The sequence below is a fragment of the Heterodontus francisci genome, chromosome 10, assembly GCF_036365525.1.
Source record: "Heterodontus francisci isolate sHetFra1 chromosome 10, sHetFra1.hap1, whole genome shotgun sequence".
In the NCBI taxonomy this organism is placed as follows: domain Eukaryota; kingdom Metazoa; phylum Chordata; class Chondrichthyes; order Heterodontiformes; family Heterodontidae; genus Heterodontus; species Heterodontus francisci.
In genome coordinates, this window is record NC_090380.1 from 60,397,983 (window position 1) to 60,425,052 (window position 27,070).

At 43.4% G+C, this 27,070-nt stretch overlaps 1 protein-coding gene across 1 annotated transcript in view; it reads right to left on the minus strand.

The window, feature by feature from the left end:
• The window catches only part of si:ch211-214p13.7 (uncharacterized), a 70,074-nt gene extending 60,437 nt beyond the window's left edge, over positions 1 to 9,637 (minus strand). The window contains exon 1 of the mRNA XM_068040598.1: positions 9,498 to 9,637. Coding sequence (XP_067896699.1) covers positions 9,498 to 9,526 — 29 coding nt within the window. The 5' untranslated portion in view covers positions 9,527 to 9,637. The remainder of the gene's footprint in view (positions 1 to 9,497) is intronic.
• Between the last annotated feature and the right edge of the window lie 17,433 nt (positions 9,638 to 27,070).

Here is a 27,070-nt window from a genome sequence, read left to right on the forward strand (position 1 = left end):
ACAGTCTCCCTCGTTTTTGAATAAAAGGAGTTACATTCGCTATTTTCCAATTTAATGGAACGTTCCCCAAATCTAGCACATATTCTACACATACCTTTCTGGAACTGCACTAAAATTGATTCAGAATAGTAGGCAGAAAAATCTCTTAGAATTACAAAATGTCCTTTTTGCCACAATGCCCAATTCAGAACAGTAAATAATAATTAAAGCATCCCCTATTGTGATGATGAACTTATCTGAAAGATCATGAATATGTTGCACCTGATAACATCAGCTGCACAAGTACCATTTATGCAGAATCCCCTCTCTGAATTACTGAGGCTAAGCTGCAAGAAAACGAAAACCACAGCCCTAAATGGGTGATACAATGAGATAACTTAGCAATTTTTGCACCAGCAGCATTTTAGACCAGCTACATTTTTCTTGTTTAAAAAATGCTTTAAGGGGTTTCCCTCTTTCTACTATTCCCCCATGCTAATCCTTCTTTGTTTTCAAACTTTGTGAGATTATTGGATAATTTTGAACTCAGTACAATCTCTGCTTTTGGAAACTACAAAATAATCAATTAAATATGAAAAATATATTCAAATTTGCAATGTAAGAAATTCTTTGCCATGCTAATGTAACATTAATTCCCTCTGTGTCCATTCACAAACTCATTTTGGCTTCTCCTCTGGACCCAACCCCATCACATCTATTTCCCTTTTTGACCCTCTCGATCCCTTCTCTCCTGACTCCTCTGCTTCATGTCACCCAATCATGCCACCTTTCATTTACATTGCCCCCTAATTTCCTAACCCTTCCCTATTCCTTTGCTTTCCTCCCTTCTATTAGGGATACACCTACTGTTTCTATCTGTGTTTGTATCGGCATTTTCCACAAAAATTCCAGCAAGTTACCCATCACTGCCTCCTTACATGCAGCAGCCCCAAATCCTCTCTCACTGCCCTTCCTACCAAGCTCACAAACCACCTTCACATCCTGCTCATCCAATCCAATGCTTGTAATCTGCCATGCTCGTTACACCTCTCTGCATTTCCATCCAGAATGTCAATTCACTCAAGAACAGGGTTCTTGCTATTTATGATCAGGCTCTGGATAATTGCACTGGCAAAATGCCTTTGATGAAAGTCTGGCTCATGGATGACAACACCTCGCCCCTTACTGAAGCCTCCCCACCTGGCTATATACTTTCTGGCAACTACTGTGCCCAAATCGCCATGGTGATGGTGTGGCACTTTTCATCAAATCACACTTTGATCTTTCCCCTACTCTTCTGGCAAACCTTGTTTCACAGCTCTTGCCTCTCCTTTAAACTTCTCTATCATCCTCTCAAACCCATTTGTCACAATACACCTGCAACTCTCGGTCAATCACTCCTTCAGCTCCAGTTTTGATACCCTTGTCCCCAGTAAAACCCATACACTCTCCCACCCTGGTCTTTCCCCCCGCCCCCCCCCCCATATACAATTCCCAGCTTTGCTCCCTTCCAAGCAAGGTTTGCAGATGAAAATATTTGGTGCACAACTGGTTTAACCATCCATTATAAGATTTGGTTGGACCACATCAAGCACTATTAGGCCTTGTCCTCCTCTGCCAAAACTGCTATTCCAGAATCATCCTGGAATGTATAGGTAATCACTGAGTCATCTTCACTATCAACCATCTCCTTTCAATCCTTCTCCCCTACCCATCGTCCAACGCCCCAAAGAGCGAGAGCTCATGGACTTTTTTGTCATTAAAATTGAGACTATGATTCTGCTAGCTACCCCACCCCCACCCCTACAATTCTCCATCAAGTTAAACTTCCCCAGTGGTTACCAATTCTCCTCATCTGTCCTTCATCATCATATAATTCCTCTCCTATCTCCTGTCATGTCCTCCCTGAGCTCATCTCATCCATGAAACCCACTTAATGCTCTTCTGATCCCATTCCTACTTAACTGCTGACCACCAGGCTTCCCTCCCTAACTGCATGCTTGTTAACATTTCAAATCGTCACCTCTCCTCAGGTATTGTCCACCTCCCTTTGAAGATCATTGTTTTCACTCCATCCTCAAAAGAACAATTTCTGTTCTTCTGTCTTTGAAAACTACTAGCCAATCACCAATTTCCATTTCTCTCCAAAGTCCTTGGAGGGACTAAATGGAGGGAGAGGTTTATGGAGAACAAAAGTGCAATAAATTCCTTCACCTCCCCTTGCCTGACCCACTATTTTTTTCAGATTGACCTTCGAATCATAGAGTCATAATGGTACAGAAGGAAGCCATGCTGGCTCTCTGTCGAGCAATCCAGTCAGTCCCATTCCCCGGCTCTATCCCAGTAGCCCTGCAAGTTTATTTTCCTCAAGTGCCCATCTAATTTCCTTTTGAAATCATTGATCGTCTCTGCTTCCACCACTCATGTAGGCAGCAGTTTCCAGGTCACAGACACTCACTGCATAAAAAAGTTCTTCCTCACATCCCCTCATATTACTTGTACTTTTCCCAGCCCTTGTTCTTCAGTAAGGCAAAATGAAAATGATTGCTACAATTTCGACAACTGTTTTGTGACTAACCACATGCTGCAGAACTTTCTACATTTTAAAAGCAGGCACTGAACTGGTCTGTAGTGGTTTCTAGCTATTTGAGCCTAAACCACTGTGCATCCTGTATTTGTATTCTGCAGGTTCTGAAAATGTTGTCCACCCATTTTGGCTTGAAATATTTCTCTCAGACCAGCCCAAAATACAAAATATCTCTGTCGACAAAGGAGCGACCAGGACCTCTGAAAGAAGGCAGCACTTACTTTATTGCCTTACAAATATTGACAAGGATTTTACACCGTACGTACTGTAGGTACCAGACTACCTTGGCATGTAGTGAGTAGATGTTTCTGTGTCACAGTTACACGGTCAGTACAATGCGAGTCTTCTTTGGCCTCCTTATCTCGAGAGACAATGGGTAAGCGCCTGGAGGTAGTCAGTGGTGTGTGGAGCAGCGCCTGGAGTGGCTATAAAGGCCAATTCTAGAGTGACAGGCTCTTCCACAGGTGTTGCAGAAAAATGTGTTTGTCGGGGCTGTTACACAGTTGACTCTCCCCTTGCGCCTCTGTCTTTTTTCCTGCCAACTAAGTCTCTTCGACTCGCCACACTTTAGCCCCACCTTTATGGCTGCCCGCCAGCTCTGGCGAACGCTGGCAACTGACTCCCACGACTTGTGATCAATGTCACAGGACTTCATGTCGCGTTTGCAGACGTCTTTAAAGCGGAGACATGGTCGGCTGGTGGGTCTGATACCAGTGGTGAGCTCGCTGTACAATGTGTCTTTGGGGATCCTGCCATCTTCTATGCGGCTAACATGGCCAAGCCATCTCAAGCGCCGCTGACTCAGTAGTGTGTATAAGCTGGGGGTGTTGGCCGCCTCGAGGACTTCTGTGTTGGAGATACGGTCCTGCCACCTGATGCCAAGTATTCTCCGGAGGCAGCGAAGATGGAATGAATTGAGACGTCACTCTTGGCTGACATACGTTGTCCAGGCCTTGCTGCCATAGAGCAAGGTACTGAGGACAATGCGAGTACTGATGCACAATGGAGTTATATTGTCCATTTGTAATATTCGAGCATTGCTGACCAAGAAATCCCAAATATACACACATGATTTATGCCAGGGACACAGGTAACACCATATATGACATTAACATGCAATGCGCAGTGCACTATAGGCTGAATTTATCTTGAGGTTACGTCAACTGTATTCACCTTTCAGTTAATGAAAAGATAGCGCTATTGGTTCCAAACTACGTTCTTCACAGTGGCATTTTTGCACATCAATGCATAGGACATCATAGAATGCTGCCAAACATGCCACTTTAATAGTCTGAAATGGATCAGTACTAAAATGCTCCCAGAGTATCACAATCCCTTACACGTTTGTTTACATTAAACATTAAGTAAAAAATGACTTTGAAAACTAGCCTTGATGCATCTTAGTTTAGATCAGGGTTGTCCAACATACAGCCTGAGGGCCAGGATCCGGCCCGCCAAACGTTTCCATCCAGCCCATGAATGTAAACTTTTCCCGGGGCCTTTCCTCATCCTCACCATTACTCGAGATCTGGACAGAGTAGATAGAGAGAAACTGTTCCCACTCATGAAAGGATCGAGAACGAGAGGGCACAGATTTAAAGTATTTGGTAGAGAAGCAAAAGTGACATGAGGAAAAGCTTTTTCACGAAGCAGGTGGTTAAGGTCTGGAATGTGCTGCCTGAGAACGGGGTGGAAGCAGATTCAATTGAAGCATTCAAAAGGGAGAAGGCGGGGAATGGAACTGAGGGAATTGTTCTTTCAGAGAGCCGGTGTGGACACAATGGGCTGAATGGCCTCCTTCTGCACTGTAATGATTCTGTGAGATGTGAAATTTCCCTTTGTCTTCTTCTTGAAGAGCTGCCTTTTTACAACATCGTGCTGTCAGTTTCACAGCTGACAGCTGCTGGCATCGGGAACAGCTGTTTCCAAACAGACTCGGGGTTTTCTGGCGGGTTGTGTCTTTTGTTTTTAAAAGACTGTCGGAAAACCCCGACTCTGTAGGGAAACCGCTGTTCCCGATGTCAGCAGCTGTCAGCTGTGAAACTGACTTGCGATCTCTTTTAAAAAGTATTGACCAACCATCTGCTGAGCGTTCCACTTTCTGCAACTGTGTGAGAGTGGGAGAGAGAGGGGGAGAGACAGAGAGGGAGATGGGGAGCAGAGAGAGAAAGAGAGGGGAAAGAGAGAGAGAGAAAGAGGAACAGAGAAAGAGAGAGAGAGAGAGAGAGAGAGAGAGAGGACAGAGAGAGAGAGGATAGAGAGGGGGGGGACAGAGAAATAGAGGGGGTGACAGAGAGAGGGGGCAGAGAGAGAGAAAGGGGAAGAGAGACGAGGGACAGAGAGGGGGACAGAGAGAGAGAGGACAAAGAGAGAGGGGAGACAGAGAGAGAGAGGGGTACAGAAAGAGAGAAAGACGGGGGGACAAGAGAGATAAAGGAGAACAGAGAGAGAGAGACAGGGGTCAGAGAGAGTGAGGGGGGGGAGAGAGACAAAGAGGGGGGACAGAGAGAGGGAAAGAGGGAGAGACAATGAGAGGGGGGAGCAGAGAGAGAGAGAGGGAACAGAGAGACGGGGGATAGAGAGCACAGGGAACACTGAGCGGAGAACACTGGATACATGGGAGGTGGCGAGAGAGCGGGGACAGATACAGAGAGAGGGGAGTGGAGAGGGACAGAGAGAGGGGGAGAAGGAGACAGAGAGAGGGGGGAGGGGGAGACAGAGACAGACAGACCGAGAGGGACAGAAAGGGGAGAGAGGGTCAAAGAGTCATTTACTTACGGCACATTAGGAGGCCATTCTGTCCATCGAGCCCATGCTGGCTCTCCATGGAGCTATGCAGTCAGTCTCACTCCCTGGCTCGATCCCCCTGGCCCTGCAAGTCCATTTCTCTCAGGTGGCCATCGAACTTCTTCTTGAAGTCATTAATCGTCTCCACTGCCACCACCCTTTTGGGCAGCGAGTTCAAGGTCATTACCATCCGCTGCATAAAAAAGTGCCTCCTCATATTCCCCCTGCATCTTTTTCACATAACTTTTAAGCTCTCCCGAGAGGGGAGAGGGGAGGGAAGAGAGAACAAAACACACATACAGAGCACGGGGAAAGAGGGGGGGGGGAGAGATCAAGGTCTGTCCTGAAAGGTGGACGTCTATATTCTGCATTACTACATCAAGTGTGCAGGCAGAGATTGACTACTTATGCAAGCAAAAACAATGCCAGGTTTGTCACTAAATCGGTTTTCAATATAGTGTCGAGAAAGTAAGTCAATAAATTAGTCTTCTCATATAAAGTTTACTCGCAAAAATGCACATTTGTTGTTGTTTTTATTTGTAAGTTAAATTTTTAATGCCTTTATCTTTCAAAATTTGCTCACTGGCCCCCCGGGCCAAGCAAAAATCGTAATGCGGCCCTCCACTCTAAAAGGTTGGACAACCCTAGTTTAGATAATGGCATCGCTGCTGATTTTTAGTAATTTTCAATTACTTCTGGAAGAGTAAAATGAAGGGTACATTTAACTGAATAATGCAGTTGGCAGGAAAAAAGACAGAAGTGCAAGGAGAGAGCCAACTGTGTAACAGCCCCGACAACCAATTTTATCTGCAGCGCCTGTGGAACAGTCTGTCACTCCAGAATTGGCCTTTATAGCCACTCCAGGCACTCCCTCACAAACCACTGACAACCTCTAGGCGCTTACCCATTGTCTCTCGAGACAAGGAGGTCAAAGAAGAGAAGCAGCCGTTACATCAGACCAGCAGCAAATGATCGTTGAGTCAAGTTGAAGCCTCTAGATCACAGTATTTGAGAGAACGCAAAGGAGGTCAGGGCAGAAAATTTGGAGCATGGAAGCCACTGAGAGAGAATGAAAAAATATGGAATTTTGTTTTTTTTAATTAAATTGTTAAATTTTCATTGCAGAGAGAAATAATACGAATCATTCAGTTAGTTTTACAAACTGTTTCCCTACATTACAATATTGACAACACTAAAGTACCTCATTCGCATTTGAAATGCTTTAGGACATCCTGAAGTCATGAAAGGTGTTACATAAATGTAAGTTCTTTCTTTCCTTGTATTTGCAACTCCTTATGTATAATACCCTTTGTCATTGCTGGTTCTGTCTGTTGCTGTGCACATTATGTGAACAGTGGTAGATCAGAAAAGCAGAATGTTACACTATTATATTCACATTAATACACAGATTCGTCATCTGGAACTCAGTGTATCTGCACCATGTTTGTGTATTGCATTTGAATTCTAACAGCAACTACTCTATTTCCATGTAAGATCTGCACTTTCTTTAAACTGGATTAAGATACGACTGTATTCATGGAAAAGTATTTGACTAATGCATTTCCTTTTGGGAGAAGGTGGAATGGAAACAAAATATTTTCAACATTGGCATGAAACACAATGATGTGTTCCAATTCAAAGGAATCATTGGCATCACTCTATTATGTCTCTGCAAATTGCCAAATGCTTATTTCCATGTTGACAGTATCCCTCTGAAGTCAATGTTACCATGATCAGCCCAATGCAAAGCAGCCCAATTCAATATGCAGGTGAAGAATGAAGCAGTTTTAAAAAAAGAGATAGCCAGATTTTCCAATTTTCAGACAGCATAAGACACCAAACATTAACTGCAGAACCTAGGATATTACAGATGAATGCAATCAAAATGTTTCCATGCAAAATTTTGTTGCACTGTACTGTGGTGTAATCAACTGTTCAGTCTCTCACAGCACATCAATATATGAATATAACTAGGTTAACTTGAGGGAGCAAGGCAAAGAGGCACACTAGATAGAGACTGAACAAGAAAAAGAGACCAGGGAAAACAAAGGCAGATAAAGAAAAATCAATAAGGACAAAACACAAGTTTTAATTGCTATATCCAAACTTTGGATCAAAATATTTTAACAGTTTCACTGTTTTTACATGTATTTATTTCTGTGCCACTATCCATCTGGGTACACAGCCAAAAACATCAACAAAATACAGGTGAAGCATGACAATGGCTTTGGGTCACTGCATTCACCTGCTTAATTTGGTTCTAACTGTATATCAACTACTTATCCCCGCTAACATCTGAAGATCAAATGATTTTTTCAGCTTTCAAAATATATAATTCAATTTTGTATTATGGCAGAGGAATATTTTCCTTTAAGTAACATCTGCAAAAACAATTTGCTTTGAGTTTCCTATGCTGATTGCTGTAAATTAAAATTTGTAAAAAGCGCAAAATTGAAGAACATTTTGATACTTTGTACTCTTGAAATCACTTTCAAAAATGTAATCTAGTTATATTTATATAGAAGCGCAACAACATTAGTTCTGGAAAAAAATGTTAAACGGAATACATCTTGTGCATCAGTTTCCCCTGGAGATAATTTCACATTCCTAAATTCACACAGGATATAATATGGGTCTATAATTTATTCTCTTTCCTATTCTCCCAAGATATCAGATGCTTCTTGATGATCAAGCTAATTTTAATTTTATGAACTAATTTAAAATAAGGTATGCAGGCTGGAGAATACACAATGTGTGCCAAACAACATTTTCATCAAACTTGGTGGTTTGGGACTGAAAGAATTGGTGTGCTTTCATAAGGCACTCACTTCATTAGCCTGAAATTTGCATACTTGCACACTGTCGAAAATAAGTGTGTGCCCTCCTTGCTATTGCAATAAAGAGGAGCATATGAAGGTTAAATATATGAAGCAACCTTTCTCAAGTTTCCCTTTTGTTCCTAAAACTTATATTTATCTATACAAACTGTCATACTTTATTTAAAACGACCAGCCCTGAAATTACTCAGGGGTTATGCTGATCTCTTACTGTAGTTCAGGCAGAAGACTAGCAGAACCTTTGATCATACAAGGAAAATGACAGGCCGGGTACAGAACATTGGCATAGTAGAGACAGCTGGTAAGCCTAGTTAGGTCAGACATACCAGGCTGCACAGGGGTACATGTGGGTTAAGCCAGACAAGCAATCTGAAGCCCTAAAGAACATGCTCAGTGGGTCAATCACACCTGTGCCACAAAACAGTTCAGGCAGGTGCCAGAGATGTGTCTAAAGCAGCGCTAGTTCTCACCAGCCCCATGCAAATTGGGTGCCCTCCCACTGCCCACACAAGTTCCAGCATGATCAGTGCTAGAGGGCACCATCGGGTAGTCTGGCATAACTGTCAGTATTGCACTCCAAAGATGTTTAAGGTACATACTATATTCTTTTCATGGTATTTTTTCTGCCAATAATAATTGGAAGGTGATGAGGATGTGCTGACCAATCTGTCTGTAAAAATAGGTAATGCTCAAAGTGTATTTATACTGAAGGGGTGTCATTGAAACCAGATGTATAGTGCTCCTGGCAATGACATTCTGAGGAATCCAACTTAAGGCCAGTGGCAGCACAGATGCACATTTACATGGATTTCTCAAATTACCATTCGGTTTTCACTTATAACTAAATGCAGAGAGCCAAATACTCTCACTTTGAGCTGTAAGAATCACAGGTTTCAAACCTCCAACAGCCTTTGATTGGAGTGGCATCAGGAAACAAGATAAATTGGGGAGTGGTGCTGGAAGGTCGCTGGGCAATGTTGGTTACTGGGATAATCCAGCTGCTCTCCCTCTGTCAGCAAAGGCCCCGCCTCTGTAAAACAACTCAATAACTTTTCAACGCATTATCCCTGCCCATGTTTTAAGAGCCGGCTTTTCTCCATGCGAGACTTTTATTTCTAAAACCAAGTGAATTGCATAATATCCACTGTGGTACAGCACTGTCGTGTTCCACAACAGTTTCATTTTTTAAAATTGTCTCAATCAAAAATTTCATTTTAATAATCTAAAGATATCTGGCCAAGGCTGTAATCTAATAAACTGTGAGTCTTTTACACTTTGTTGGCTATCAATGCACATCTTGTACTTACTTTTCTGTTTTCTTGCAACAATTTCCCATATCGCTTGTCAGTCGGGTCTGTCGAGTAAAATAAGGGCTAAAGCTGAACACTGACCCTGACAACTGATCCAGCAACAGCTGGAAACACAGGACTCGTATTCGTTAGACGGAAGTCATAGACATGTCCGGGGGAAAATAGCGTTAGATGCTGAATTAAGATAAAAGCGTCATTTCCTCTCATCTGCCAGTTTTGAACGGCTGCAACTGGTGGATAATGTTCACTTGGGACGGTTTGATGTATGCTCCGAAGCGTATACATAAAGTAACTTTTCGAACACTTTAACACGGTCTTACAAACTTTTTCAAGAGAGAACATAATGCTGAAGGAAAATCATCCAACGGTGGAAATGCTCAGATGAGTCAGCATATGTAGAGAGAAAGGAGATGTTAGGTTTGGAAAGTGCTTTAAGTCCTCTTTTCTCCCAACAAGTGCCGAGTGATCTGCTGTGCATTATCAATTTTATTAGCAACACTAAAATGAGCAAATTCGAAGGAAAACATAATTTATTATTGTAGCATGATAAAGTGGGATTGCTACCAATTCTGAATTCGAGTTTTGTTTTTAATCTAATGAATTTAAAATCCTTGCTGGTTAAAAGGATATTGTCAACACCACCAAGTGCAGCAGGGGAGAAAATGGTCTCCAAGGTTCTCTGATACAGCACTGGAGGCCTTGTTGCCAGAAGTGGACAGGAGAGAGGTCTTTGATCCACAAGAGACCAGGAGGTCCTTCCAAACAGTCACTGCAAAGGCAGTGGGAGCAGATAGGCCTCACGGTCAATGTCAGGAGTGTAGCCCCGAGGACTTGAATGGAGTTCTGCATGAAGTTCAATGACCTCACACGACTAAATGTATCTTCAAATGTCATATTCCACCAACTGCACCATTAGCGTCACACACTACTCAATGCACCACACCCCCATTACTCACATCTTCCTTTTCACATCCCACTGCCCCCTCATTCCACAATCTCTTTTGATTTACAAGCTGCAGGTGGTGTAAGCACGCACCTCTTTGTTTCCCCCCTCCCCTCACCACAATCCTACCCTTGTGACATTCTCCTTTCTGATACCCAAGAGCTACCACCTTCCGAGCGCTCCTATGCAGCGGTACCCCGGTGGCTGGAGCATAGCTGGTGGAAGGCTTCTGACATTCAGTGAGGGAGATAGCAGACATTCATGCAGGATGACCTCAAGTAGCTATGGTTCTAGAAGGCCCAGTTTTGGACTGCAGTACCTTGGCATAGGCAGCAGCAGGCTGGGCTGGCTAGCTGACGAGCAACAACAAGGGCACTGGCAGAGTGCAGTGGTGGGAGGACATATTCTGTCATCCTGAGAGAGAATAGCAGGTTCATAGAACCACTGCCACTCCCCCGAGGCAGCTCCTCTGCAATCCTTGCCAAGCATTGGCAGAAGAGAATGAGGTGGAAAAGCAGGAAGACAGTAAAAATGAAACACCAGCACTCACTCTCGCACTTGTAGCCAGTGGTTACCAGTGTTCAAAAAGGCATACAGGATCTCACAGCAGTCCAGCAATCTGTTCTCTAACACATTGCTAAGATTGCTGAGGTGCTGCTGTGGTGGTCATAATCAGAGGGAAGGTAAGGTGTGGGACTGCTGTTGAATGGGGAATTGAGGTTGCATTCACTGGTCTCACAGTCAGCTAAGCTGATTACAGACAGGCCGATCAGAAATGGACTGTTAGTTCCTCCTCCCTTCCTCCTGCATCTCCTTTTCTCCTCCCGTCCTCCTCCTCCTTAGCTGTTCACTGAATACCTGGTGGCAAGGGCTGTGCTCTCAGTTTGAAGGATGCAGTAGACCATGCCAAATCCTGACACTCACTCTGTAGGTTACTGCAGAGTGATTCAAGTGGAAACATTGCTTGAACACCACAATAGTCTTCTCAATTACATTTCATGTGGCAGCGTTGCTCTTGTTATGTGCGTGCTGCCCATGTTTACATGTATGCAAGGGTTGTGCATCAGAGTCCTGAGCTAGGTGGTCAGCGGATAACGCTCGTCGCCCATTAGCCCTTTGGTATCTCGTGCTGTCTCAAATAGTGGACTGGCACAGAATATAGGCATCATGACTGCTGCCAGGATAGTGGGCATTGACCTGCATGCACTGAGCATGGTCACACACCAATTCCACATTGAAGGCGTGGAATCCTTTGCTGTTGTAGTACATTTCTGAATTTACATGTCGCACCTGCAAAGCGCTATGTGTGGAGTCAATTAAAAATAGGCTATCCAAAAGATGGTAATATTCTCTGCTAGTTTTCTTTCTTTGAGTGAAAACTAGTTCATATCTTTGGACCCAAATAAGTGTCTATAAGTGTTTGTCTGGTTTGAACTTAATTAAAGGAGATTCATAGGGATGTACTCCTGATTTTGTTTAGTCCCTATAAGGGGTTAAAGTCATAAATCACTTCAGTTGGTGCCCAAAACATGTCTTCTTGTTAACAGAATCCTGTACTTATCTATTTGTCTTTATTGTTTATTTTAGATCTGAAAGTACGGAAGGAGTGTTTTACTGCCAGCGGTACTAAGACCCCGATTTAAGTTTCTAGAGACGGCAAACTCTTGATCACGGTTTGTGGTTCTTAAATCAGAACTCCCTCATTCTACTTTTGAGGTTTTGAAATTTTTTTAAAGTTCACTTTAAATCCTATCTGCTGTTAGGTCCTGACACATTCTAGCTCCTAGTTCAGGTTACGTTCAGACATAATGGTTAATGTTGAAAGGATTGTCTTAATTTTCCCGTTGGATGATCCATCAACTTGTTTCAGTAGATTACAGAATCCCATTCCGCTGCCTCAGGCAGATCAGGTAGTTGTCTTTGAGATGGATAATTTTGATGCCGATGGTTCAGTTAGAGCTAATGGTACTATTGTGGCTGATCCCCCAGGTGGAAGGGATAGAAAGTATCCAGTGGGATAATCAGACTGATACCCCAGACCTACACCATTCCTTCATGATAAAGTGTAAGTCTGCACAATTGGGTGGCCTAATGACTGGTGTATGACAGGGCAGGGCTATCCATGGTAGAATAGTAGGTCCTGAATCTCCCTGCGTGCGTAGTGGCCATGGGTTTCAGAATAGATGGCTTCCTCACAATGAGGTTCATGATCAGAATTTGCGAGAGGATTATAGGGCAGCCTAATATTAAGCACTTGCTCAAGATCACGTCCAGGCCTGTGGAGACATCCACGTACCAGGATGACTGACCAACATATATTCAGGCACAGCTAGACTGCACCTGCCTGGGGTGGAGGGGGGTGAGGAATAAGGGTCTCTTGGAACAGCTTCTAAACAAGTACTACCCTTATCTACAGCGTCATCTGAATCAATGTGGCAAGCTAGATATAGAACCTCACTCTCTTGATGCAGGCTGGCACAAGCCTAGGAAACAGTGGCCTATTCAGGATCATAAAGGGTAATTAGATCTATTTGACACTATTAGGGATTTAGAGGAACAAGGTGGCCTAATAAAAATGCCCTCTTGAACTAATTCACCATTGTTTGGTGTCCCTAAACCTGATGGCAGATGGAGATTAGTGGTTGATTACACGTCCCTTAAAAAGTCTCAGTGCTGAACACTGCTCAGCAGCAGAATTCCACTGCTCTTCTTTCCGGCATAAACAGAGAAAAATGTAAATCTTGTATTGATTTGGCCAACGGTTTTTGGTCTCACCCACTTAAAAAATCAGACTGGCAAAAGACTGTGGCCCTGACGGCTTTCAATACTGTTGGACTAAATTACCCCAGGGATTTCAAAACAGTTCCGTTCTTTTTTCTGCTCATGTTATCAATCTTTTAAAAGACCTGCCCAAAGATAACTCTTACATGGATGACATTTATGTTTCACATAATGACCTCCAAGAACAATTTTAAGCTGTTGACACAGTTTTATCCCAACTCACTGCTGCTGGATACCTGATCAACATTAAAAAGAGACATTTGAGAGGAAGTAGATTTCTTAGGCTTCCGTATAACTGGGAATGGTAGGGGATTAACACAGTCCAATAAAGAGAAACAAGACACAATTCAATATCCCCGAAATTTGAAAAATCTGCAGGCAAGTTTAGGACTCCTGAACTTTGCTAGATCATTTACACCGACCTTTACTGAGCTCTCAGCACCACTGTATGCTTGAGTAGGCAAGGCAGCTAAAAGCCCATTCATTTTTTCCCCAGATGATCCAGCCTGGAGGATGGCATCGGAAATGACGCTAATCAAACGACAACCAACTGCAACAATAACTGTTGCTCCCCCATGCAGGACTTCGCAGAGCCCCAAAGTTTGGTTTCACCGGAAACCACACCCGACGCAACAAGCGATAGTCAAGCCACAACAACAAAAGACGGAGAAACTGCGGAAAAGGAACAAAGCACCAAAGTCTCTCAGTGATAGGACTTGCTCTCGACTAAAGAAAAGTTTGAGGTACTGTTGTTTTTCTTCAGCCTTGATTATTCTTCTGTTTGTTGCTTTAGTTACTATTTTATGGACTATTATTAAATATGGTGCTTATACTCAGACTCAAATTACAGATTTGTTTCCAGACCTTCCTATCAACCATAGCAGTAAAAATACTACTTCACAATTTCTAATAACAGATCCATGATGTCTAAGGTACTGTTTCCTTTTGGTATTTCTATACCTCAGCCTCAACCACTTGTGTTATCACATGGCTCTATATATCAGCCTACACAAGTTGAATTCGATACCACAATTTTGGTTGAGACTCTTGAAATGCAGTCGATTCGAAAAGAAAATGAACAGGTTAACCGACTTAATGTTACCATGCGTAACCTTAGGGATGAAAATCTGACTTTTCAGATGTCAGCTGGTGATCTAGGTGAAAAAACACACAATGAGCAATGCTTTGAACAGGTAGGACATTGATACTTTATTGAATGGGGTAAACAGAAAACTTATCCTCACACTGATGGGGTTGGACAACATCCTACATCAAATTTCGCACCCCCTGACTTACCCCTCAACCTGATATTTTCAATTCCAAAAACATATCCCAGTAAGGGCATGATGTGGGATCATTGTGAGTCACCTCAAGAATCGGGTGTATTTGGCTCCACTTCTCCAATTTGTCAGTATGTTCCGAAAATGAGCTCATCAGTTCATCTCTGGCACCATAATAAACCTATGGTTTTACTCCCTGTGGATGGTGGCTTTCTTTATAATTCAACAATTTTTTGCTCTTCAAAATTCTACTCTGAATCTTTGAAGAATTCATGGACTTATGACCGGATGGCTGAAATTGATTGAATGCTCGCTGATGATTGCAGAAAGAAGCACCCCAGCTCGTCAGACAACAAGTATCGCCTAGCATCATCTCGCCTGCCTCAAGATTGGCATCTGAAAGGTACTGGCAAATTCTTTGTTAAAGGTCTCCGGATGCAAGCAGTGCATGTGATATGCCAGAAATATCTTCCTACTTGAACACCTCATACTTAAAGACCTTCTCGGGTCTGCAAATGAGACCCGACCTGAGCCCAACAGAACCCCATCCGAGCCCAAGGCTGACACGGCCCAAGTCCTTCCATTTGTTCCCGCGCCCGACCCGACCCAACCATCAGTTAACTTACCTTCCATTTTTCACTTTGTTCCTTACCTTCAATAACTGTAACAAAACCACCTTTAAAGTCCAAAAAGTAAATTAACATTAGAGTCACTTACCTGAGGTGGTGATAGAGCATGTCCAATCCAACCGACCCAACCCGAGCCCGAATGCTGAACCCAGAAGTGCGACCCGACCTGACCCAAACCCTACACATGTCGTTGGGTCCCGTCGGGTTCGGGTCGGGTAGCAGGTCTTTACTCACACTATGCGATTTCCTGCAGAGATGCAGAGATCAAACATTCTATGCATTTGACCGGAGTGACATTTGGAGGGGAGGTAATGCATGTGATGGTCCCATTCATTATAACATTGGAAGAGTGTGATGGCACAAAGGAAAACATGGCGGAAAGGCTCTTCTTTGTATCGCCACATTAGCTTCTGATGGAACATACACCTGCTATAAAGATAATCAAGTTCTGAACAGCACTTCTATCCAGGTCACGTCAGAATTTCCTGATATTAAAGTCTATTCACTTTATTCCTGGTGTAAAGGCGTTGGTTGGAATGTGACTAAAATTGACTAAAGCACATTTTAGTTTATGCCAACAAGACTTTATCGATTCAAGATCGAGCGGCAGCTACGGAGCCTTAATTATCTATGAACAAGTCTCTGCAGAGGTATTTGACAACACCTCTCTTCCAATATGTCAATCTGATGTTTATAGAGCGGTAGTAACTTTAAATCAATCTTTTGCAGATTTCATCAAATTAACTGATCTTTCCCAACATTGTATGAAGCTTTCTACATTAATGAACACTCACTTGCTCCAAAGGTCTTCTCTACTGTTAGCAGAATCGGTTCTTATGTTCGATCAATGGAACTGAGATCAAGACTACAGCCTCAAAAAGATTGGGGACTTTATTAAATTACAGAAATCACTTGTTGTCACTGGTCTGCAAACCATTCACAAAGAACTTCTCTCCACAGATGAGGGGATTAGAATTAATAACCTTATGACATCTATTCATATGTCCCTATTGAAACTTCAGTCGAATCAAGTCCCTTGGTCATGGTGTAGGGATTCCTTTTTAGATGGCCTCGGTCTTCTTGTAGAACATGGAAAAGCCCTGGCTAGACTTACCACTCATGCTATACTGCATAATATTACTTTCCTTCCCACAGACAGAACTATACTAGGGGATACTGTTTGATTAGCTGAATCTATTAAATGGAGACTAGATATCCTTCTTACGGTCCCTTTAATAAAACAAATGGAGATTTACTATAAGCAATGGAAAATCCTTAATTTGGGACTCATTAAGTCTTCAGGATCATTTCGGGCCTTAGTGACAGTATAGCTTCCAAATGATGGGATAGCTCGTCTGCGTTCGCAGTTTAATTCCACTCTTAACTCTCCCTCAACGATGAATGATTTTATTCAGGTGAGTAAATACACTGATCAGGGATTCCTTATCTGTCCCACTTGGCAAAAATTTAACCCTTGTGGCACTGGTTCAGGTAAGGCAAATTGCCCCGTTACCTCGACTCCTATTTGACTGGATTATTGTCAACATTTCTCATTGGGAAATGGCCGCTATGCGGTTGTTATAGCCTCCGGGTGTTCTGAATGTGGCCTGGATATTGGCACCTGGATGATAACACCCTCTGAGGATGTTACTTGCTGTTCTCACACTTTCCAACATATTACATCTTCTAGATCTAGATATTCCTATGTTCCTCATGTTATTTATACGCCTGTTAAACTTAGTAAGCTTAGCACTGTTCTTAGCCAGTTACAAATAATAGAATTGATTCTTACCTTTACCAATTATTCAGTTGAGGAAGCTATTAAAAGGCCACAACACTTGCTGTCGCAGGTTAAAATGACTAATATTTGGCAAGCTCCAGATTGGCTACAGGCTACTGGTCAAGGGGTTATTGAGGCGATGCCTCAACTTCTGTTGCTAAATCTGCCACTGAATGGCTTACTGATGCTGTTGCAGGAGTATTTGGATGCACTTTTGGTATATTCTCATACCTTGTTCCAGTGCTCACTGTAATTGGGATTATTATCCTCATTCTAGTTTTTAAGTGACTTTTTTTCAAATAATGTTCAGTGATATGGTCTTTGAAGGGTTTTTCCTTTATTCTTTTTTGCTGCTGTAAGTTTTTCTAGCTCTGCAAATAGAATCTCAGACCAGCATTGAATGCCTTATTGTCCATCTCATTGAAGACGTGTCTACCTCACTTCATCAGACTTCTCTACCTCATCACATGGTTTCACCGATTGATGATTGATGTTCGACGTATCAAGATACAGTCATTTCAGTAAACATTTCGCGACCTCAGATTACTGACACTTCACATAGTATTATTCTGAACTTTGTGATAAAATTCAAAGATTTGTTTTTGGAAAATCTAGATGATCCATGTAAGAACACGAACTATGATTATTGTAGATGCAGTCTTTTCTATTATTGCACTGTTTAAAAAAAATTAGTAGTAACATTCTATTGCATGTTTAAATTTTAGACATGACTTGGTTAAAACTACCTATCTTCGCTGTTTGCCTTTATAGTGGTCAAGAGGAGGGGGGATGATGAAATATAGGTATAAAAGGCTTAATTAGGTAGAATTTAGATATAATTAATACTTTGTACCTTTTAGAATTAAAGATTAAATAAATGGTCAGTTTTCAAGACTCACTAAAATTCCTTTTAAGGGCAAAGTTAAAAATCCATGAGCATCCCTGTTACAATGGAATGTGCAGCAGAAACGCCTTTTAAGTTAAATGAGAGAGGCTAGACATGTTCCCTACTGATCACTATAATCCTAATTAGTTGATAATATTAATGATATAGACAGACTGACTTAAGGAGATGGTACAAGGTACCATCAAAGAACCATCACAGATGATCAATCACAAAATGAAATGTTACCTACAAAACATAGATGCCACGTAAACCCAATTTAATCCAAAAAGGAAAAAACAGTTACTGCGCAAATTTAATTAAAAATCTTTGAAGTATAAAACACATTTATAAAGTTAAGTCTTAGTGTTACTATAACACACTACAAACATTTTGAGCAGATAAAAGCTCACAACTTCATGAAAAGGGAATTCTCAGCAGATAATTAATTGGGAATAAGTAGTTAATAATTTATCATAATTGGGAATAAGTAATGATATTACCATATATGGATAACAAAAGCAGGAAAAACACAAACAGAAAGGTAACATCTACATTCCAAAAGATCAGTTAATAGATTAGTTACAGCAGAAACGTGAGAGTTTTGAATCAGAAAATCAGTGGTATTGAAATTCCTCATCAATGCTACTCAACCTATGGTAAGAACGCTGACTGCATGACAAGAGAATTCTCCTCCTGAGAGTGTTTTGTCTTGTTAGGCGGGAGGCTTACTCGGGGAATTTAAGGTAACAGTTTACTTTGAATTTTGATGGATATTCTAAGATATTTTGCTGTAACATTGTCAAGCTTTTACTTTTGGATTCTATTTTAGAAATAAGATTATGTTTTACATCTCTTAGTAATCTTTGATATTGTAGTATACTTCACTTAAAAGTGTATTGCATGTAAAATTCATCAATAAATGTATATGTTAATAAATGGTCTCATTTAGCATTCTGAATACAACTACAATAACCCCCTTTCTGTGTCTCTTTACGTGGAGAGATACGTATTGAAGAGAGTTTCCCAGACACTTATAATATCTGGGATATTTATGACTTAGCCATAGTTATTAAAAATAGGCTATCCGAAAGATGATAATATCCTCTGTTAGTTTTCTTTCTTTGAGGGAAAACTAGTTCAATTCTTTGGACCCAAATAAGTGTCTATAAGAGTTTTTCTGGTTTGAACTTAATTAAAGGAGATTCATAGGGATGTACTCCTGATTTGGTTTAGTCCCTATAAAGGGTTCAAGTCATAAATCACTTCAAAATGGTTCATTATGTAGCCTGTCCTTTTAAGGCCACAAAATCTAATTGCTGCGAATAGGCATATCCTGTGATGTATTAGAGGCTAATTACTGTCACTGAAGGAAGCATATAGATTGGCATCTGCTTGTAAAACCTTGACCCCTAATCAGAAGAGGCTAGCACAAAACTAGAGGCTTTCTTTGTCTATATATTTATTCATTTTACTAGGATAATCCTGTGCCACAATCCATAAGCAAATGCCATTGTCTAATAACACTACCAACTGTATTAACAACATCATCACAGGAAATTTGAAAAGGCATCCCCTCAAGACCACACACGACTTAGGGCCAACGTATCTTCTTATGATGTATTCTTATCACTGGTATAAATAATTGTTTCAAAGTTTTTGTCCTTTTTTTGTTTGTGGCAGGTGTGGATGATGTTGATTTGGCCAATATTTATTGTCTATCCCTTGCTATCCTAAGAAGGTGATTGGGAGCCGTCTTCAGCTATTGCAGCCCTTGTGGTGATGGTGCCACTGTAAATGTTAGCTTGTGAATTCATGATCTTGACCCAGCAACAATGAAGAAACAGCAATGTATGTCCAAGTCAGGATTGTGCATGATTTGGAGAGGAATTTGAAAGTAATGGTGCTCTCATGTCCTTCTTGGTGGTAGAGTTCATGGGCTTGGGAAGTGCTCTTAAAGCAAGCTTGATGAGTTGCAGCAGTGCATTTTGTAGGTAGTACAAATGTCAGACATTTTGTGGTAGCCTCTTTGTTCAAGTACGTCCAAGCTGTAAATGATTTCATCGTCTTCTGTGATTCCTCTCATGCCTGAGGAGCCCAATACAGGATTGGCAGGGAAGTCCAGAGAACTGGCAGCTCATATTGTTGTTGTTGGTGCTTGGAGGAACTTCTGCAGTTGCCCAACACTTGGCCTTCCTCTGGGCACATCGAATCTTGTGAGTTTGGCATAGATAGTTTTCAAAACATGCTGAACCTAATTTCAGTGCTTGCCTCCATGTGGGCTGGTTGGCTGCAATGTTTTCTCAAGAGAGGTGGTCTGCAATGCGGACATTAGTAAGGCTTTTGTTTTTTAGGGTGTCCTTATGTCATTTGTACTGATCACTTTAATCTTATTTGCACTGAGACCGTTCCCCATAGAAGATCTGCTTGAGGATTCTGTAATCATCCATGCGGGAGACATAGCCTGCACATATAAGTTGAATTTTCTGGAGGATGATTTCCATGCTGTTGAGTCCAGCATAATGGAGGACCTCGTTGTTTGTGATTTTGTCCTGCCATCAAATTCTCATGATGAATCTTAGGTGTCTTTGGTGGAAGCATCCCAGAGCTTTGATGCAGCACCTATTGCAGTGCACTGGTGGTGGAAGGGGTGGACTCTCATGGCAGGGATGTTGACTAGTATTAGTTTCATGTTCAAAAAACAGGAAAAAGAGGAATTGGTAGTATGCTGACTAGAAATAGATGACATAATCTTTTTCCTAGAAGCACAGTAAATGTCGCACTGGAAGTAGAATTACCACTAGTGGTTTTGAAACCACAGGGCTCACATTGCTCCATATTGTTATCTAAATCTGCAGAAGCTGTTTACTTCTATTGATGCTCCTTTAGTGAAGAGGGTAGGATATAGTCACACATTTTTCTACATTGTCAGTTGGGACTGATGACAAATGGTCATGCGTTGCTCTGAAATTAATGTAAGCTAACTCCTCTGTTTTTTTCTTCAAAATTAGATTTGCCATTACGAAATAGCAGTGGCATCTCAGCCGCCATGGTTAAGTCACAGCAATAAGAGAAACATGCATGCAACTCATTCAAAGCCTATTTCCAGTTCAAATTATGATAGGTAGACTTAAATAATTGACAGCTCTGGGAGATCAAATAACAATGTGATTAGAAATTACCTCTAAATTTATGTATCTTTTTTACAACTTCCTTTTGGGCTGAATTTTGCTTGTAGGCCGCAGGTCCCGAAGTGGGGACCGGAAGTGGGTACAGGTTTCACTTGGGCAATGAGCGGCTGGCTGAACACGATTAAACGGGGGCCGGCCTATTGAGAGTCAGGAGGTCTGAGGCCCATCCAATGAGAGGACGGAGGTGGTAGTGGAGGCGGTGAAGGCGGCATCAGGTGATGCCACGAAAGCTCTTGGTGCCAGATTTCAGGCTGACAGCCCTACATTCAGTACTGCCTGATGTTCCAGAGCTCCTGTCTGACTGCTGCCTGGTGTAACACAGACCCTGCCTGACTGCTGCCTGGTGTTCCAGGGCCTCTTTATTCATTGATGCCAAGGATCAGATCAGGAGCGTGCAGGCAGAATGAAGACCCCAGGTGGCCCCACGGTTCAGCGATGCCTCCCTCCAGACTCCCTTCCAGGCTGCAAGGAAAAGGCAGGAGGTTCTCTTCCCCAGGGATGGGAGGAGACCAGTCCACTTGACCAAGCAAGCCTGGAAAGAGATTGTGGAGGAGGTCAGCAGCTGTGGGATCACTCCCAGGATCTGGATCCAGTGCCATAAAAGGGTCAATTACCTGTTCCGGTCTGCCAAGATGAGTGCTCCATATACCTCCCACTCTTTGGGCCGAGCTTGTATCAGAGCGAGAGGGTGCATTTGGTGGACAGGGAGTGTTTGACCACCCGCTGAGGGAAATGGGGTTGGGGAGTCGGCAATGCTGCCTCTGAGGCATGGCTACATAGTGAGAGGTGCCCGACTGTCAGTGCATTCCCCATATAGTCCCTCGAGGGTGGCTGCATGCAGGAGGCATTCACGTGCCCCCATCATAGTCTGCTGAACTACCATCATCATAGATGCTGCACCTGTTCCCACAGGTGGAATAACATTGTATCTCTTTGAGTTGGCAGGAGAAGACAGCACACAACAGAAAGGAGCGGGTCAGGACTGGTGCTGGTGTGCCTTATCTGCACATTCTGAGCCCAATGGAAGAGGAGGCAATGGAACTGGGAGAGCAGCAATAACAGATGGTGAGACGGGGGCACCTGCCCAAGTGCGTGAGTGAGGATGTCCTGGGGCACAAGGAAGTATGTGGCACAAACGAGCCATGATGCTGATGTGTCCACCACTAGATACATGGAGCTCCACAGTAGGGGTAGTTGGAATGTCGCGATGGGAAACCCATAACCCTTCAATCTATCTGTTCTCTCATGCAGTCCATGCCCACGGACAGCAACAAAGAGTTGGAGAGACTGGGGGACACCTGGGCACCTCTGAGGATGAGGAGGGATCCTCAGAGGCTGCACTGTCACATCATTCACCTGCACCCTCCACCAGCACAGATACTGTTACGTCGGTGATTATCCAGTCGTGGCTAGATTCAGCACACAACCTGGTGAGCATAACACAGACGCAGGTGAGCAGCAGACGGAGGCTGTGGTAGTCGAGGCCATAGGCAGTCGGAGGACAGTGGGAGACCAGGCTCATGCTGAGCCCAAGGCTGATGACATGCCTCTGGAGTTGTCAGCAACATGGGAGATGCTGCAACTGCAACAAGAGGTAAGGCAACAGCTGACAGAGATGCCAGAGGCTATACATGCCCAGGTGTTGATGATGGAGGCGTCCATTCAGACCTCGATTGCTGCCATGTCTCTGACTGGTGCTCAAATGTCCTCCTCCATCGAGCGATTGGCGTCTCTGATGGAGAGCCAGATCCAACAGACCAATCAGCGGCTGCCAGAAATGCGTGCAGACCTGCATCCCCTCGCCTTGTCCAAGAGTTCAATGCAGCAGGGACAGGGTGAGAGTGGGACGAGGCACCTGGACTGTCCACCAACTCCTCATCCCTCTCAGGTCAGCAGTGAGGTACAAATGTACCTTGCAAGAGAGGAGGAGCGACTACCTCCCACATCTGGGGGCTCCTCTCAGGGGGCTCCTGGTGTGGCCAGCAGCTCCTCAGACCCTCTGCCAGTGATGACAGCACCACCATCTTCCCCAATGACAGAGGAGGGTCCAGCACCTCAATATATCAGGGCCCTCCAGGCCTCAGGCAGCCAGAGGACAGCCGCAAAGGTCATCTCATGCCATGGACAGCAAGTTCAGCAGCCTGCCTCTACCTAAGCTAACAGCACAGGGGGAGCACCATGTAGGAACACCAGGAAAAGATTTAAAAAGAGATGGACTTAGGGATTCATGGGTTATTGTACATTCCAGAAGAAAGGGATTGCGTTTGGTGTATGGAATGAAGATTTGAGTTGTTCTCACTACATCTCCTTCCTATTGTTGATGTCCATTGTGACTTCATGCTGACCCTGCCTTTCAAGAGGTTGGACGCGAGTGCCCGAGGCATGAGTGCTCTACGCTTTGGCCCTGTCACTGTGCAATGTGAACTTGGACGCTGGGTGCTGGAGTGCAGAAGGAAGGAGGAGACAACAGGGCTACTTAAAGACAAGGCTTTATTGGTGTGGTTCCAGAAGGTTGTAAGGGTCATAGGAAATGTTAATGTATAAGGGCATCTTGAGTATCCCTTGAGCCTATTTCATGGTGCCTTTCCTGTTGTCCCTTGGGTTCTTATCTTGCAACGCCTGGGTAGCATCCCCCTCTGCATCCTCGTCATTCGAGGAGGCATCACGCTCCACGATTTCCTCAGTGGTCAGCTCCTTCCCCTTCAGCGCCGGGCTGTGCAATGCACAGCAGGTCACCATGATATATGAAACCCTCTGGGGTGTACTGAAGGGCTCTGCCAGATCAATCCAGGCAATGGAATCTCATTTTGAGCAGACCAATGGCCTGCTCAATGGTTCCTTGGTTTGACCCATGGCAGGTGCTGTGCCTCTCCTCTACATTGTATGTGGGTTCCTCACAGGAGTCAGTAGCCATGTCCTCAGTGGGTAGCCCTTGTCTCCAAGGATCTATCCCTGAAGGGACACACGGGATGGAAATGTTTTGGCACCTGGGACTGCCAAAGTATGTAGGCGTTGTGGCTGTTCAATGGGAACCTTGCACAGACCTGCAAGATCCTTCTGTGATGGTCACAGACCAATTGTACATTGAGGGAGTGGAAGGCTTTCCTGTTGAGGAGGTCCACTGGCTGATCTGTGGGCACCTTGCTGGCCACATACATGCAGTCAATGACAGCTTGCACCTGGGAGAATTCAGCAATGGCCCCAAGCCCTATAGCCCTCTCAGCTTGACTGTTTGGATCAGTGCAGACATAGTCACCAGCCCTCCTGAAAAGTGCATTGATGCAAAATTCCGCACATATCTCCAGTTGATCCCTGGAATGATCCAGTGGCATAGAGGTTCAGTGCCATGCTGACCTTTAGTGACATTGGCATTGGGTGTCCACCAAGTCACATGGGGCTAGGTTCATCCTGCATCACAATGCACAGGTCAGTGATGGCCTCCCTGGAGAGGTGGAATCTTTGACCCACTGCCTCTTGGACATCTGCAGATAGTTGAGCCTCTGCAGGTAGACCGTCCCTGGAGGATACATTCTTCTGTGCACAGGAGGCAGTTGGTGTGCTGCTCTGCAGCAATCTTCAGCCTCCAGTTCCTGAGGCTGGCCTTCGTGTGGGCCCACAAGTTGCTGGAGTTCCCCTGCTAGTGCCTGAACCTCCCTCTTCCTATGCTGCTCCTCATCTTCTACATGGGCCCTGAAGCCAGAGTGAATGAGACCCATGAGCTCTCCTTGAGCACAAGGCCCTCACGGCAAATGGCTTCCCTCCCTTCCCCTCACTTGTCACATTTGCTGAGGTAGCACTGCCCCAGTGGTAGCCTGATATGGCTCCTCTGCGGTGCTGCCACCTTGGCCCCATTTCCTGACAGCAATTTCCAATGCCCTCCATTCTCGCCTCCAAGTGATGCTGCCTCACCTAATAGCTTTCCGGTGAAACCAGCACTGAGCTCCCATCTTCTTGTCGCCTCCTTTAACCAGACGAGGTTCTGAAGCCCCGTGGTTGGCATTCACCAATAGTTAAATTGCTGTCAATTGGCCTCTTAAATACCTTAATTGCCTTCCCGCCACAAAGTCCACCCTCCATGGAGGTCACCAACAGTAAACTGCAGAAGGAACATCAAGCCGCTGGACTTTCTGTCAGATGTTTTCTGTCCCAATTTTATGCTCCCCCCCATCTCCGTTCCCATTTCCAACAGTCCCTTAAAATTCAGTCCCTTGTTTCTATTTACTACGTCTAATGAGCAGTTCAATGTGTTGACCAGACAGAAGAGAAGTTACTCTGGACTTATGCAAATAATAAGCACATAATAATAATAATGTCCCATCTACTATGTTCCATATAGGGTAAAACTTGCTCAAACAATTTCTATTCCGCCCCCCCCCCCTCCCCCACCAAGTAGTACTGAACTCTTGAACATCTACTCGCTGTTAAATAAGAGTTATTTATTTCTGTTTTTTCACATTCACTGGGCTAGGTCGCAATCTATTCCAAAAAGCTCCAGATCTGAAGCAATGGCTATCTAAATTAAATTTACTCACTTTTCCTTAGTATAATAATCCTTTTATCCTATTCCTTTTTACATTTACCTTTTCATCAGTTTAAAAACTTAGCTCAAGCAGTGAACATGAAAATTACCCCTTGAGGGAAGCAAAGAGAAAGAGCAGAAAAGGTTAAAGAGAGATTTAATGGAGGTGTTCAAAATCATGAAGGGTTTTGATAGTGTAAATAAGGAGAAACTGGTTCCAGTAGCAATAGCTTCAGTAACCCAAGGACACCGTTTTAAGGAAATTGGCAAAAGAAACAGAGGTGAGTTAAGGAGAACATTTTTTATACACATAGTTGTTAAGATCTGGAATGCACTGCTTGTAAGAGTGCTGGAGCGAATTCAATAACAACTTTCAAAAAGGGAATTGGAGAAATATTTAAAAGGAAAACGTTTGAAAGCTATGGGGAAAGGTCAGGGAAATAAGATACTTGGATATGTATTTCAAAGAGCTGGCACAGAAACGATGGGCCGAATGGCCTCCTTTGTACAGGGCTTTGGTGAGACTGCACCTGGAATATTGTGTGCAATGTTGGTCTCCACATTTAAAAAAGGATATACTTGCACTGGAGGCAGTGCAGCGAAGATTTGTTAATTGGTCCCTGGGATGAAGGGGTTGTCCTCTGATGAGAGGCTGAGTAAATTGGGCCTATATTCTCTGGAGTTTAGAAGAATGAGAGGTGATCTAATTGAGACATACAAGATTCTGAAAGGGCTTGATAGGGTAGAAGCTGAGGGATTATTCCCACTGGTCAGGGAATCTAGAACACAGGGACACAGTCTCAGGATAAGGGGTCAATCATTCAGGACTGGGATGAGGAGAAATTTTTTCACTCAAAGGGTTGTGAACCTTTGGAATTCTCTATCCCAGAGGGTTGTGGATACTTCATCACTGAATTCATTTAAGGCAGGGATAGATAGATTTTTGGTCTTGCAGGGAATCAAGGGATATGGGGAACGGGCAGGAAAGTGGAATTGAAGCCCAAAATCAGCCATGATCATATTGAATGGCAGAGCAGGCTCGATGGTCCATATGGTCTACTCCTGCTGCTATTTCTTGTGTTCTTGTTCTGTGCTGTATCATTCTATGATTCTATAACCCTGGGAAAGAATGAGTTTGGAACAGGAGATGCTGCAGTTAACCTAAGAGTTTGTGCTTCCTAAAACATAAAACAATGACAGTTTGAACTTAATGTGAGGCAGGTTTTGACAGGATTTTTTTTTCAAAATGTGGTTTATTTATATAACTACAAACAAAGTGGCAAAGATAGAAGGATTAAGTGAAACAGACAGCAAAAAGGATGGAGCTACCAAAAGATATGGAGAGGGAGACAGAGGGACCATACACCTGACTTTAATCGACAGTTTCAGGTTAAACACCCATTTAACACTTGATCTGATTTTACCTAAAGCCCAGCCTGCTCCCACCAGGTGAGAAAGGCTAAAATCGGAACTCATTAGTGAATAAGAGAGACATTCAGAGAGAGGGAGAGAAACAGACAGAGAAACAGAAACAAATTGAGAGATGGAGAGAGAGTAAAACAGG